The 15,533-nt window shown below is 35.8% G+C and overlaps 1 protein-coding gene across 3 annotated transcripts in view; it reads right to left on the bottom strand.

Moving 5' to 3' along the window:
• Positions 1 to 2,918: 2,918 nt before the first annotated feature.
• The window catches only part of LOC148952481 (telomerase reverse transcriptase-like), a 55,224-nt gene continuing 42,609 nt past the window's right edge, over positions 2,919 to 15,533 (bottom strand). For all 3 annotated transcript variants that reach the window (XM_089088972.1, XM_089088973.1, XM_089088974.1), the window contains exons 6-8: positions 15,283 to 15,522; positions 10,369 to 10,601; positions 2,919 to 3,219 (exon numbers count right to left, since the gene is read on the bottom strand). In XM_089088972.1, coding sequence (XP_088945098.1) covers positions 3,002 to 3,219; positions 10,369 to 10,601; positions 15,283 to 15,522 — 691 coding nt within the window. In that variant the 3' untranslated portion in view covers positions 2,919 to 3,001. The remainder of the gene's footprint in view (positions 3,220 to 10,368; positions 10,602 to 15,282; positions 15,523 to 15,533) is intronic.

Genomic DNA, 15,533 nt, shown 5'->3' with positions numbered 1-15,533 from the left:
ATATTGTTCCTGGATGAACATTAATCTGAATCTACTGTAGTCTATTTTATGTAAGAGTGAAGTGTCTCACAAGGTGTATGCCTTAAAGAAAATTGCTCGAAAACAAAATGCGTCTTTAAGGAAAAGCTTGAACATAACTTCTCCAGAGAGGATTTTTAATAAATAAAACATACTATGTATATTTTTCCTTTTGTAACGGATTGTCTGATGTACTTTAAAAAAATTCGTGGATGTACTTTCCACGGTTCGTGAAAATCCTCTAATAGACGCTAAATGATGTGGACTTTCATGATCATTTTGGCTAGCATTAACATCAGCATCATACTCCAAAAGATAACGAACAACATCTGAGCACCCTTCGGAAGCTGCTGAATCAATTAGACTATACCCTTCCTTGTTTGCCACTTTCATTTAAAATTTGTTTTACATTTGGGCAAGATTAAAGAAGAAAATTTACACCAAGAACTTCGAATGAACTTTGTCAATGAACTCTCTCTGAAAATAATCTAAGTGAATAATCCGGAAGTTCATTATTTCGTGAATGACCCGAAAAGTTATTTATTTTTTTGCATATAAATATGCTAGTTTCAATTTCATTATTTCAGTATTTCTACTGGAGACGGTCGCTGTATACGTGATTGAAATATCTGGACTTTTGTACCTGTTTTTCCACTGTCTAAATAAATGGATTTATCCCCATTTGAAAGTTTATTTGTTCGTCTTAGAACGGCAGTGTGGTCTAAGAAAACAACACATAATTTAAAGGTGTTATGTCGAAAAAAAAAGTAGTAGTCTCAGCTTTAGTAGCAATAGTAGCAGTAACAGTAATAATAATAGTAGCAGTAGAAGTAGTTTTAGGAGTAAAAGCAGTAGTATTCTAATGCAAATATTGTCTTTTGATTAGTTCAACATCCCCCACAAAAACCGTTGTAAGTTTTAATTTCACACACGAAAGTGTTCCTAATATATTGCTGGTATGCCCTTTTGACGACCTGCATACGGATGGAAGGATAGACTACCCAAATCAATTCTTGAGATACACCCTTTTGACAATCTGCATGCGCATAGTGTCTTTTGATTTAGTTCACATTCCCCGTCAATCTTCTGCCAAACTTTCACCTTCATACTTGTAGCCTTAATTGTACAAGTACCATAGTAGTAGGGATAGTAGAAGGAACAGTAATATCAGTAATAGTGCTAATAGCAGCAAAATAATAGCAGCAGTAATACTCTGTTTATTTGTGACCGGACTTCCAAATAGATAGCACGAAAATAGGCTATATCTTTTTTCCCAGATAAAATTTATAACATTTGACTAATGTGTTTGAGGGAGGGACGGGCTAAATTTGTTTGGTTCTGGGTTAAAAGTTCACAATGTTTATCAAACGAACGTAAAAATCCCATTAATTGCCTCAGAATCCAGTTATACTAAGCGCAAAAATAGATAAAATCGAATTTTAGTCATAATTAGAGTATAGTCAACTCATTTTAACACCTTCATTCTTTTTTTTCCGGTGGTAGATGCCATCTTGACTCTTCATGTGCAGGAACGGTTGTTTGCGTCAAGAAATGCATGGTGTACTGTCTTGGGCCCACTTTGTACCATACTTGTTTTCATAATTCCATGTACCGTTTTCATTTTAATCTTTTTCCGTCCTCTGTCTTCATGATTTGCACTGCACTACAAGCCTTTTCGGTGATGTTTTCAAAAAAGAGCAAACCAAAATGACGCTGCAGATTTCATATTTACGTATAGCTCAATTCCAGAGGTGTTTTCTTTTAGAAAAGCAAATACCAGTAGGAAATTACATCATTGTTTTCATTATTTTTAGCATTCACCTCAACTAGTGCTCGATTTGATTTCCACCACCGGATACTTTTCCATGCTTTCAAGCAAGGGGTCAGAGAGAACCAAGCCATTGTGACAGACGTGATACAGGGTTTGGAGTCTGTTTGAAATTAAAGTCTGTTTGAAGCTGAACAAAGGTTTTTGATAAAAGTTCCGCATATATGGCTCTGGTGAAAGCTTTCCGTGCAATCGAAATATTTCATTAAGAATATCGGCTTTTTGTTCGTTTTTTTCCAGGGGGGGGAGGAGGTATGAAGCATTGTTTTAAATAGTTTTGTCCCTACGTGCAACACTTTGATAGTAGCATTGTTGATCTTCTTGGAGATGATACAGGGTCGGTCCCTTCTGAATAGTTGTAAGTATTGTCAGCAAAATAAGATCAAGTTTAGAGCCCTAATTTGTAGGTAAATTAGGTTGTTTTCAGCGACAGATTAAGAGCTTAATGCAGCATAGGCAAGCCTCTAAACCTAACGTGCTTCTGATTCAACTGTCTGCACATTCTAAACAATACGATTCTCTTTTATTCTTGTCTAGGAAAAATCTAAAAAGAACAGTCTAGACTCGTGGAAATGACTAGAAACCGAACAAGACCCAAGAAAAGACCCGAGGACATCCGAACTTTCGGGGAGGCAGGAATTCCTAAAATAGAATAACTGCGTCAGAATCCGTCTTTAGGTGTCAGGTATCAAGAATGGTTTAAGCGAATTCGATAAAAATCGTTACCTTACTTGATAAAAAGCTGAGTTAATATATACCCAAAGTAAGTGAATAGACTTAATTTTATCTAGAAAAAAAGCTTCATCTCTCCAGCCCTAGCGTGATACAAAAATCAACAGTTGAATTGGCGTAGTAAAGGCATCATGGCGTTTTTAAAGGAATATTGCCCTGGGAACATTCCCAGAATGGTTCAGATCCCGATCCCAGATCCACTATCACAAATAGGAAAAAAAACTATTCCATCCACTTATTAACATAATGATATTACGACCATTGTCATTTGATGAGATAATTTACGATCCTGTTACCCCCCCCCCCCCCCCCTATGAGAGATCACAAATATGGCAGAAAATGATAATTTTTAATAATTAAAAAAAAAAAAAAATAGAAGAACTGCTGGTGTAGCTCGTTAAAGCTTCGAAACTACTGGCTTAATCAATCCACGAGTCTCTTGCAGCAAATTACTTTCTGAAGTCTGCGTTTCGTGAATCTTTTCAGCTTACTCCCTGCTTCTGATTTCAGAACTTTCATAAATACAATTTTATTTCCATATATTTCTGGATGCTTCTTCATAAATCTTTGGGCTATATGTAAAAACATATATACAGCTGAATTAATTCCAAAAGGGATACAGCCTTTATATCGGAGAAACCCTGAAAAAAATACTGATTACAGAAAAAAAAATCAACAGAAGATAAAAAATACACTGGGAATAATTTTAATGATATGCTGTACACAGGCAATTAAGGACTAAAATATGGTGAATGCATATTGGATTTTCTAGTTGAAACTTTGACGATCAGTTAACCAAGAGATTTTTTTCATGAGGGGGGGGGGGTAGAGCTGAAATTTTTTTTAACCGTTTACAAACAATTTTAATAAATTCACACTTTAGTTGTCACCAAGTTTAACTTGTCTGAGCTATCTTATTTTCAGAGACTGGGTTGAGTCCGAAAGGTCAACTGTACTAAACTTTGGACCAATTCAAGATTCTTAATCATATTAAACGTTCTAATCAATAAAATCAAAGATTTTGATAAATCAGATTGAATATGGCGACCGATCAGGTCAAAGATTCTCACTAGCCAGAATTCAATAACCGTTGCATAGTGATTTATTCAAGAGTGAAATAGGGAAATAGTTTTAATAATTATTATTATTATTTTTTGGACGTAAGCTTAATAGGAAAGGGCGGAATTGTAAGAATTTACTCTTGCTGAATTTAAGAGTTATTTACCGGGGTTAAATCCTTTCTTGGTAAAACCTTGAAATTCGTTTTTGTCTGGGTGAATTGATTCTTGTTGAAGGGGGAGACTAAAAAAAAGTTAAGGAGACACAGAAAATATTTTAGAAGGGAAGTTGGTTTTGGTATTTCGTCGATATTAGAACTTGGTTTAGATGTGAGTACAAATAAATTGTTCCTTTTCAGGTCCTACAATCTAAACTTCTTAACTTTTACAGTAAGACATTGAGTCTCGTCGTCGTTCCAATCTAAATAGGCTATACTTAGCCGATTAAAATTGGGCTATACTTAGAATATTTTATTTTGCTCCCATAATAGTTATTAGTTGGTTTGTTTTAATATCTTTAATTCTTATTTCAGTTACAAATATTGAAGCAAATATTGCACTTTATTATAATTTATAAATCTCTTTTGAATTTCTATCGAAAACAAAATAATAAAAACTAAAACGATAATTCTTTTAAAAACAAAATTTTTGCTCTTTTGTAACCGGTTGAAACTGCATTCCTTAAATCACACTAATTACGCTTATTCAATAACATATCGTAAGTAATTGCAATAAGCCCTATAGCACGCGGGGCTAAACTAAGCTATTCAACTGAGCCCTAATTTACAAGCATATTCGATTTCCTTCCAGTTTTCGGCTACATCATTCGGTCTAATATTTTCCAATTTAAATGGTACAGCCTCCTATGTCAAAATATACTTAATTTTTTTTTTAAAAGAAAAATTCCCCTTATATTTCCCTTCTTTCAAACACTTTTAAGACTTTAATTACAATTAAGTTTTATAAACATGCCAATAAAATTGCCATGTGACTAAATTATCCCTTTGGCATTTCATTTACCGTTTTTTTACCTGAGGCAGAATTATCATTTTACCTAGACAGACGTTTTTTGGTTTGAAATTAAACTCAGAATACTTCTTTGTTAACTCTCATCAACATATCTTATAATCAAATAAACTTTTTATTTAGGTAAAAGAAAAAAAAATCATACAATTTCATGTCTAAAAAAAAATTTTTATATTCAACCTCTAAACTACATGACTACAGCAATACCATGACCGATTCCTCTCATAAAACAAAAAACTACATAAAAAGGCGGGACATGGCCCCTCATCCTCGAAATCCACTACTTTTGTTAGTGAAATTTACATTATGATTTTTTTGCAATTCACTTTTTTAAATTTATGACCCACCAAAAAATCTGCGTCTGACGTCTGACGCGTCTGACAGAGAAATGATAAATACGATAGAGTCTGATATCACGTCTTTTGCTAACTTACCATGGGTTCTATTTTTAATCCCTGTATCATAGGCAGCGCTATACGCTGCCTAAGTAAAAAACAATGTTGTCACAATGCATTATTTATTTATTTATTGGGTTTCAGACCAGGGCACTTCGTATCGAAGGAGTTGTCGTAAAAACTTCAAAAAGGGCTCATTCGATCGGATATTAGAAGGGCTTGTGCCCTTTTTAATAGCCGAAAGTGATTCGAAGGTAACTAGTACCCCTTCCTCGCCCATCTTTTCCCAAAACACATCCAATAAAAATTTTGAAGATAGCCATTTTGTTCAACGTAGTTGAAAGATTTAGAAATTGTGTCTTTGAGGAGGAAATCCCCTCCAGAGTCCTCAGAACAAGGGTTGTAAGTTATGCCCTGGGCGCATATAAGGTTTTTATAGGAACCGTTGCCGTAGAAACTTCAAAAAGGGCTCATTCGAATGTAAATTCAAAGGGCTAGTGCCCTTTTTAATAGTCGAAAGTGATTGGCGGGCAACTAACCCCCCTCTCAAGCCCACCATTTCCCCAAACACATGCAATCAAAATTTTGATAAAGCATTTTTTTTTCAACGTAGTTGAAAGTTCTGGAAATTAGGTCTTTTAGGACGATAACCCCCTCAGAGCCCATAGGGCAAGGTTTGTAAGTTATGCCCTGGGCGCATATAAGGTTTTTATAGAAACCGTTGTTGAAGAAAACCTCAAAAAGGCTGATTTGATCGGATATGGAAAGGGCTAAAGCTCTGGAAATTATGTCTCTGAAGATTTTCCCAAACACATTCAATCAAAATTTTGAGATAGCCATTTTTTTTCAACGTAGTTTAAAGGTCCGGGAAAGTCTGTCTTTGAGGATAAACCAGCCCCCCACAGCCCTCATGACAAGGGTTGTAAGCTTTACCCTGGGGGTATATGAGATTTTTATAGAAAGGGTTGTCGTAGAAACTGCAAAAAGGGTTCATTCGATTAAAAGTGATTGGAGGGCGACTACCCCCCCCCCCTTACGCCCACCATTTCCCCGACCACATCCAATCAAAATTTTGAGATACCGTATCTGTCTTTTTCAACGTAGTTGAAAGTACTGGAAATTAGGTCTTTGAAGATGACACCCCCCCCCCATACCTCAGGGTAAGGGTTTTAAGTTATGCCCCGGGGGCATATAAGGTTTTTATAGAAAGGGTTGTCGTAGAAACTTCAGAAAGGGCTCATTCGACTGGAAATTGAAAGGGCTAGTGCCCTTTTTAACAGTCAAAAATGATTGAAGGGTAAATAACCCCCCTGTCACGCCTACCATTTCCCCAAACACATCCAATCCAAATTTTGAGATAACCATTTTTTTCAACGTAGTTTATAAGGTTCTAGAAATTAGGTATTTGAGGATGACTCCCCCCCCCGAACCCCCAGGACATGGGTTGCAAGCTATGCCCTGGGGCCATAGCCCCCACAGCCCTCAGGGCAAAGGTTGTGAGTTATGCCCTGGGGGCATATAAGATTTTTTTTTATAGAAAGCGTTGTCGTAGAAACTTCAAAAACGGCTCATTCAATTGGGAATTGAGAGGGCTAGTGCACTTATTAATAGTCAAAAGCGATCGGAAGGCGAATGCCCCCCCCCATGCCCACCATTTCCCCAAACACTTCAAATCAACATTTTGATAATGCCATTTTGTTGAACATAGTTGAAGAGTCTGGAAATTATGTCTCTGAGTATGACAACACCCCCCCCCCCCAAAGCTGATGACACCCCCCCCCCACACAGCCACAGATAGTCAGAGGGTGAATCACCCCCTGTCCCCCACCCGCGCCCATTTCCCCGAACATTTCCGATCAACATTTTGATTTCGTTCAACGTAGTTGAAAGGTCTGGAAATTATGTCTTTGAGGATGACAACCTTCCTCTTATAGCCCTCAGGACAAGGGTCGTAAGTTATGCCCTTGGGGCATATAAGGTTTTTACATAAAATTTTGTAGTAGAAACTTCAAAAAGGGCTTATTCGATTAGAAATTGAGAGGAATAGTGTCTTTCTTATCAGTCGAACGAGATCAGAGGGCAAATACCCCCCCCCCCCCCACCCACGCCCATCATTTCTCCAAAAACTTCCAATCAAAATTTTTAGATAGGCATTTTGTTCTATGTATTTGCAAAAGTTTGGAAATTATGTCTTTGGGGATGAAAAATCCCCCAAACCCTCAGGGCAAGGGTTGTAAGTTATTCCCTGAGAGCATATAAGGTTTTTATAGAAAGCATGATCATATAACTTCGGTAGGGGGTCATTGGACAGGTAATCAGACGCTCTAGTGTTCTTTATGAGAGTCAAAGTGATTGGAGGGAAGCCCCCCTCCCCCTCCACACACACACGTCGTATTGTCCTGAAATGCATCTAATAGAAATTTTGAGATAGTCTTTCTATTCAAAATAGTCTAAATATCAATAACAAGGCTTTTGGGGTTGAAACAAACCCCAGAGATTAGGGGCAAGGGTTGTAAGTAACGCCCAGGTGGTAATTAAGGTTTTTATGGGAGGGACAGTTGTTTAACTTTAGAGGAGGCTCAGTCTTTTTCCCTGAAAATGACTATGTCAATATAAAAAGAACAGAAAATAATTAAAAAAACTTTTTCCACAAAATAAGTTTTTCCAAAAAAGTAAAGAACTCCATTAAACCAAAAATAAAAAAAAATTGAATCGAATAATCTATAAAGCCTACAACTACCACAAATCAGTATCAATAAATAAATGAAACCCAAAACAAACAGAAATTAAAATAAATAACAGGGTCAAACTCAAAACGAGCAGAAATTAATATGAGTAGGGTTCTAAATCCTATGCTTTCTAAAAGCCAGAAAATAATTTGTACTTTTTAATTAATTTGTAATTGTACTGAAAAAAATTCTTTTAAACGTTTTTATTTTTATAGCTTTAAGAAATAAAAGATTAATTAAGATTTTAAGGAATAAATATCAGCGTATGTATATTAAACTGACAATGCATATTTTTTTCAGTAAATTCCACTTGAATTTTTTTTTAATTACCATTTTGCCTAAACAGACGTTTTTTGGTTTAAAATCCAACTCAGAATACTTCTTTGTTTACTCTCATCAACATATCTTATAATCAAATAAAATTTTTATTCAGGTAAAAGAAAAAAAAATCATACAATTTCATGTCTAAAAAAAGATAGCTCAAAAGTCAATATTTTTATATTCAACCTCTAAACTACATGGCTACAGTGATACCATGACCGATTCCTCTCATAAAACAAAAACTACGTAAAAAGGCGGGACATGGCCCCTCATCCTCGAAATCCACTACTTTTGTTAGTGAAATTTACATCATGATTTCTTTGCAGTTCACTTCTTTAAATTTATGACCCCCCAAAAAACCTGCGTACGCGTCTGAAGGAGAAACTGATAAATACGATAGAATCTGATATCAAGTCTTTTGCTAGCTTACTATCGGTTCTATTTTTAATCCCCGTATCAGCAAAAAGCTGATACAACATAAAATACTGGTTAATTAGATTTGTTTTTTTTTTATCTTGTGGTCAAGCCTAGCCTACCTAACTCAAATAATTTCCAAGGTAAACAAAGCCCATCGTCTAGAATTTTACCAATGAATAGGCGTATTTTATTGTAAATATAAATTTTTGTGCACCTACAATAAACTAAACAAATTAGAATTTATGGAAATTCATATTTATGAAAATTTATGGAATTCCGTGCATGCATAAACATGTGTATTTATGGAAATACACATCATATGCAAGCATCACATGCATCACAACTGCTTCACATACTTGCATGTGGATGAAGCTGGCCTTGGATGGAGATTTTCCCAAAACCTTAAAACGATTAAATGAATTTTAAAACCAGTAAAACTTAAATTAAACATGCAAATCAAGATTTATTTATTCATTTAGTTAGTACATGTCGCATGTTTGTTTTCTATGATTGTTTATCTGATTTCTGGTCATTTTGATTTTGCATTATCACAGGTTTTTATTTCTGCTGATCTTAAGTTTAAAATGGCCTTTACTTTTCTTTGAAAAAACTTCTTTGGTACTTGTTTTGAATCCGGGCAACACGCGAGAATGACCGCATATAGAATCTCAAAGATCCTATTGAAAAACAGGTTTCCGCTGTCTAGTGAGGTATTGCTCACTGTGAAAAAATATTTAAACCTTAGTTTTTTGGGGTTGAAGGGGCCAAAAAAGGTATCCAGGTTAGGTTAGGATACGTATTTAATATATGCTATGCTTCAACCCAAAAAACGACCTTGTGTCAAAACTATCCAATAGTTATAGGTATTAAAGTTATACATTGTTTAGCTGGTTATCTTATATTTTATATTATTTTAGGTAAATTACCGACAGCTTACCAGAAAAACACTCAAATAAAGTGTACATCAATGGTGCTAATGAAGCTAGGTTTAGACACAAGCCTTCCTAAAAGGTGTTGGTAGCCCTTTAGGAATCACTCAAAAGTGTTTCTCTATTATACACCAAACAAGTTATTTCATTGTAAGGCAAGAGCGACGTTAAAACCTAAAATGAATAAAATTAGTCAAATCGGCTATTGGATAGGATGGGAGGTAGAGGGGATACAACTATCAAAAATTTACTAAAGAATCCATCATATGAAGAAGCGTTATTATTTTTATAAAATAAATTATCCAAATTTCAGAGAAGGAGGTGGGGAGATAAAATCAATCATTTTTTCTGAACTTATTCGCCGTGCACAATAGCCAATATTGCAGCCTTCTGAAAACCACTCTCCATCGCAGTAGGCTTAACTGTTGAGAATTAATTTTTTTTTTTTGCTTTTTCAAAGCCATAATATATCATTTTAAATTCCACTTTCTAGGAAATTTTTCTATACAAATTTAAATACAAATTTCTAGGAAATTCTTGAGAAATAAGTGTAATATGAGAAATAAATTTTTGAGAACAGTTCACACAAGTGAACTGTAATTAAATTTCCTGCAATAATAATTGATTAAGCACGAACCTCAAATAAACCAGCAATGGGCAAGGGCGTATATTTCTGACACCAGCAGTGGTCATTCATAGAAACTATTATCTCAACACACCTCCATCAGAAGGAAGTAAATACTGTTGTTTTCGTGTGGCTCGGGCCATGGGTCATTATAGAAGCTCTCTTCCTCAGAACTACCAATCGGATCAAAACAACCACTGCGGCTGAGGTAGTGAAAGTTATTTCTGATAGGTAGTGAAAGTTCAATAATGTGCACTTCAATAGATATGATAACTAGGTCGGAATCTTACCAGTAAACTTTGTTACAATAACAGCTTTCAGCTCAGTTATTATTCTAAATAGAAAGCCGGTGGATCGAATTTTCCCCAAGACATATTTTACTAGGCAAGTGAAGCGCATCATAGTGAATAGGAACATATCACGAAGGTTTTCTCGTCTTCTGGTAATAGTGTTTATTGTTGGATCAAGGGCAATCCAACCCATTTTGGTTACCAATGTTCGAGTGAGTTTTGGCACTAAAAATCTGAAAATATAAGATATTTGGAGTTATTCGAGAAATATTTTTGTCTACGCAGAAATAACACCATGCGTTCAACGTTGGATTCTGTATTTACTATTTTTGTTATCGGACATTCTACGTTCAATAGCAAAAAATCCGGTTAAAAGGTTTTCTAGGACACAGTTCTGTTTTCTAAAAAGGGAAACACAACAGAGGCACCAGTTAGTAGATATTTTGTCTTTTTTTATCTTTTTAATAACAATATCTAATAAATTTATTTTACAGATCTAGGTGGAGGGGGGGGGGAGGTCGCTACCCCCGAAAAACATTAACTAGCTTTTGGACGACCCTGAACATGCAATCATTTTTCCGATTACTAATTAACAGATAGCAGGACTACTAAGCCCGGTTTAACCAAGCTAACCAAGCCCGCTGAAGATAGGTTAGGTTATGGTTAGGTAAGAGGCATAGGACATTTAAAAAAAAATCTTGAGTTGAAAGAAAAATTACTCAGACATAAAGAGTAAACAATTAAATATATTTAGTCATTATATATAATTAAATAAATATCATTTTATATAATTAGCTATAGTTATTAAAATTTTGCTATAATAGGTACAACTATTATACATTATCATGGATTTTATTTACATATATAGCTATTATATACTTTTTTGGATAAACATATATCAAACAGTAATCTGTACAAAAATGGGGTTCAATCCGGAACTGTCACTTGGGGGGGGGGGATGGGGGTGGCAGAGGTCATTTGCTCCCCTGATTTTATTTAAAAAATTTTAACTTCTTATGTTTTGTCAAAATATACCCTTAATCATCAACTCTCCTTGAACGTTTAAGTCCAAATAGTAAAACTAAGGAAAACTTAAAGTATTATGACAAACTTTTAGCAGTATTGCAACAGAAATATGAACAATAATAACATTACTATAACAGATATATCTATTATATATCTGGAATTCGTTAATGTCCTTCAGTTTTCTAAAACCTCTATAGTTCTTTCATAATATACTATCTTCTGCCTCAACCACACAAAGTAATGACGCTGCTGCGTGTATGAGAGGATTAGTAGACTTAGTAACCGATCACATTTCCCCTGAAATCTCGGCTTTCAAGGGAAAATAAATTTGAACTCATTAGCCAGCAAGACAAACGTATAATTATGAAGTATTGAAATTACGGAAATTCAACTGATAGAAAAAAGACAGAATAAACACAGGATCAAAAACTAAATAAAACCTGTCAAATTTTGCTCGCAAGTTTTCAATACACAGCCCAACATTGCTGGGTTCGAGATTCAGTGGGTGGAGATTGGTAGCGACAGGGTTGAAATAACTTCCTTGGATGAGAATGAATGAGAGGAGTTGAATGCCTATTTTATTTTACTGATTCGGGAGAGTGTTTAGTTTAGTATGGTAAACACTGAACGATGAAATCCATCATTATGAGCAGCGAGCAGCCAACCGTTTCGAGCTTTTTCTAGCGCAAAAACGCAGAGAGCGAAGATAAACAAAGCAATAAAAGTTAAATTAAGATATTCAAATTTGATATCCAAAAGAAGTTAAAAAGTCAAATCTGGAGCTTTCACAACTCCTAATATTTCGATTACAGGGGATTCTGTATGGCACTCGCAGATTTCAGCCAAAGTGTCAGTTGAAAACATGATTCAGAGGCCCTGCCGATGAGCTAGGATAAATCTTGCGTTCGCGTGTACTGGTTTGGGTCAAATAAAGGAATATATATGTCGAGTTTCTGGCTTTGATCAAACTTAAGCAGGGTTGCTATCAATACAAATTTGACACCAAATTCAGTCAGTTCAATCGTGGGGTTGAAAAAAGCCTCATGACTGATTTCAGTGTGATTTTCACGAGATTTTAGTGCTTCCTGTTTCAATTTCATCTTATTTTCTAGTGAAAGGGGTTTATTCAGTAAACTTAACCTCATTTTCAGTAGATGTCGACTTCTATTGGATTTGTCACTGAAAATGTTTTTTAAATGACCAAAAGTTTTTATATAGGTAATGCCAGGAGGGGAGTGAGGGATAACTTGTGTGCCCCGTAGGAACTAACCTGTCCGAACTTTCTAAACAAGTGGCTTGTCCTGTGCACGAGTTTATTTATTTACAAAATTAACTATCAATTTCGGTGTTTCAAAATGAACGCATAAAACAATTTCGGTCTACGTTTTGCCTCGGCACCTGTAGAAGTTCTACTGCCGGAACTGCGACAAATGAAGTAGGCGTGCATCGAGTACCCAATTATATAACGACTACTTTTAAACCAACTGGAATAACTTTTGAGACAGAGTCTGCAAGCCCAACACCCGTCAAAAGTCCAGCTTTTACTTCAGTTGCTACAATGGAGGCTCATTCAGTTTTTTCTACCTCGTGCGTTTATACCGCTGCAACAAACAACCATCAATTTTATCCGTGAATGGAATACTAGAATGCCACTAAACAAAGATACAACAGGAATTCAGAACCTTGCAGACTTTTCCATGAAATAACGGACCTGTACCCCCCCCCCCCCCCCTTGAGGTTTTGGTAATGACGAGCCTGGATCGATCCAACTTTCTAGGGCTATAACAAAACAAGGTTAAGATGGCTAGGCCACGTTTTACGGATGAGGGATAACAGATTACCAAACATTGAGCTTTTTGGCCCTCCACTCAATCACTTCTTATGGCCCCTTTGCAACGCTGTTCACAGTCACTGTTCTGGTGGTATGGAATGGACAAACAACGTGAGCAGTTGATATTGCATGAAGTGGTTTGGTGCAATAAACCGTCAGTAGTGGCAGAAACACATATTTTAATGCATTGTTCTAGCTAAGGGCATTTGAACGTAGTTTATTCAGATAAACAACAGTACCAGGTTGAATCTAAAGCCGTGAAGCTTTGCTTCCTACTCGGCAAAACGGCCACAGAAACCGTTGAAAATTTGAAAACGGCTACGAGGATGATGTTATGGGGAAACAAATGTTTCAGTGGTTTCCCGTTTCAAATGTGGCAACATGTCAATACATAATCAGAATCACTGTGAACTTTTTCGATAGCCAGAACAGACGAAAATGTAAAATAAATCGTTAAATCATCCCGAAGGATCGAGGACGGACCATTAATGAAGCTGCACAAATATCTAGAGTGACTTGAAGTTTAGTACAGAGAATTATGACTGAAGATTTGGGGATGAGAAGGATGGCGGTACGTTTGTTCCACAAATGTCGACTGCACAGCAAAAACCAAGCCGCATGGAATCGCGCTTGGCTTTGATGGCAGAGTTCTTTAATGGCCCTAACTTTTTTTCCAGTGTCATCACAGGTGAAGAATTGTGACACTATGGATACGATCCAGAAACCAAGAAACAATTGTGTAAATGGAAGACTTCAAATTCTCCTTGCCTTAAAAACATCGACAGGAGAAGTCAAACGTTAAGACAATGTTCATCGGTTTTTCCAATGTGAGAGGAGTCGTCCATTCAGATTTTGCTCCACCGGGTCATATAGTTAACCAGCCGTTTTACCTGGAAGCTATGAGTATTACGCAACAGTTTGCAGCAAAAAAAGGCCTGATTTGTAGTAGCCGAGAAATTGATTTTTGCTTCACAACAATGCTCCCGCTCACACAGATCTTTCTGTACGCCTGTTTTAACCAAATGTGGTATGACCACTGTGTCCCACTCACCCTATTAACTCAACCTTACCCCTGCAACTCCTTTTTATATCCCCATGAGAGGAAATGAAAGAAAAGCGGTTTGCGAACGTTGCTAAAGTGAAGGCAACATAGTGGCAACATTTAGTGTTTGAAAACATTTAGTGTTTTCCAGCATCTTTGTTAATGGCCGTGAAGTCACATTGGATTTCCACCGCAAAAATATTTTGTTAGGTTAAAAGACAGGTAACAGATGTCCATATGGATTACAGAGAGACTGAGTTTACTTGTATCCAAAATATTGTAATTAAACAATTTATTGGTCATGTTAATGGCTTAAAATTTCACCCAAAAGAGCCAATTATGTTTTGTCTTCCTCTTACAGGCTCAGACTTTGACACGGCAGCAATAAGCAAATTCAACAATAGGTAAAAATTTAGTAATTTGGCTTTCCTTTCTGATATACGGAAGAATGAGACTGACCTAAGTATAGATGTAATAATGTAATGTAAGTAACAATTGTATTTCAAAGAATTGTTTGGCAAAAACAGATAAGTGTTACTAACAACTATTGGTGAAATGTTCAAACAATTCGAAACGTTGTTGGAGAAAACTGCCCATGAACATTGAGTCTAAAATGAAAAAAAAATCGAAGAATAAAAAACATACAAATTTCTTGAAATACATGTTTTATACATGTTTTGAGAATTGAACAGTGTTTTAAATGTTTATTTACCTATCAAAGCTCCATTTTTGAATTTTCGTAAAACCCATGCGTTTCTGTTGCAAGTTAGTGGATTTTTTTTTTTAGCAATTAAATTTCGGCAAGCTATTTAAAAAATGTTACTGACAAATAGAAAAGGGTAAACGGGTAATAGAAACGGGTAAGGAAACGGGTAATAGAAACGGGATGATAGAAACGGTAAGGTAAATTTCCTTCTAAATGACTCCTTCTAAGGCACAACCGCGTTAAAATTAAACAACTAAACTTAGTTAGTCCCCTCATATCAAAACTGATAAAGTATTATAGACTAGAAACCTTGATGTATCTCTTGGATTCTGTATCCTTAAAGTACTCAACAGCGTCTTAGGAGTTAAATCCTTAAAAACCAGACGAACTCCTGACAAGTTTGTATCGAAAGCTAAACCACAAAAATTCGCCCATTTTCGGTTCTCACTGACAAAACCTCCAGACTCCAGATCTAAGCTAGAAGAGCATTTGGTATTCTTGAAAGAAATTCCGAAGTCGGGATAATCCTTAGAGGTTGCTTGGACCATCCTGAAATAGAA

Source organism: Artemia sp. Qi Xiang Cuo, chromosome 5, assembly GCF_049724085.1.
Source record: "Artemia sp. Qi Xiang Cuo chromosome 5, ASM4972408v1, whole genome shotgun sequence".
Taxonomy (NCBI): domain Eukaryota; kingdom Metazoa; phylum Arthropoda; class Branchiopoda; order Anostraca; family Artemiidae; genus Artemia; species Artemia sp. Qi Xiang Cuo.
This window is presented reverse-complemented; position numbering and strand designations above follow the sequence as displayed.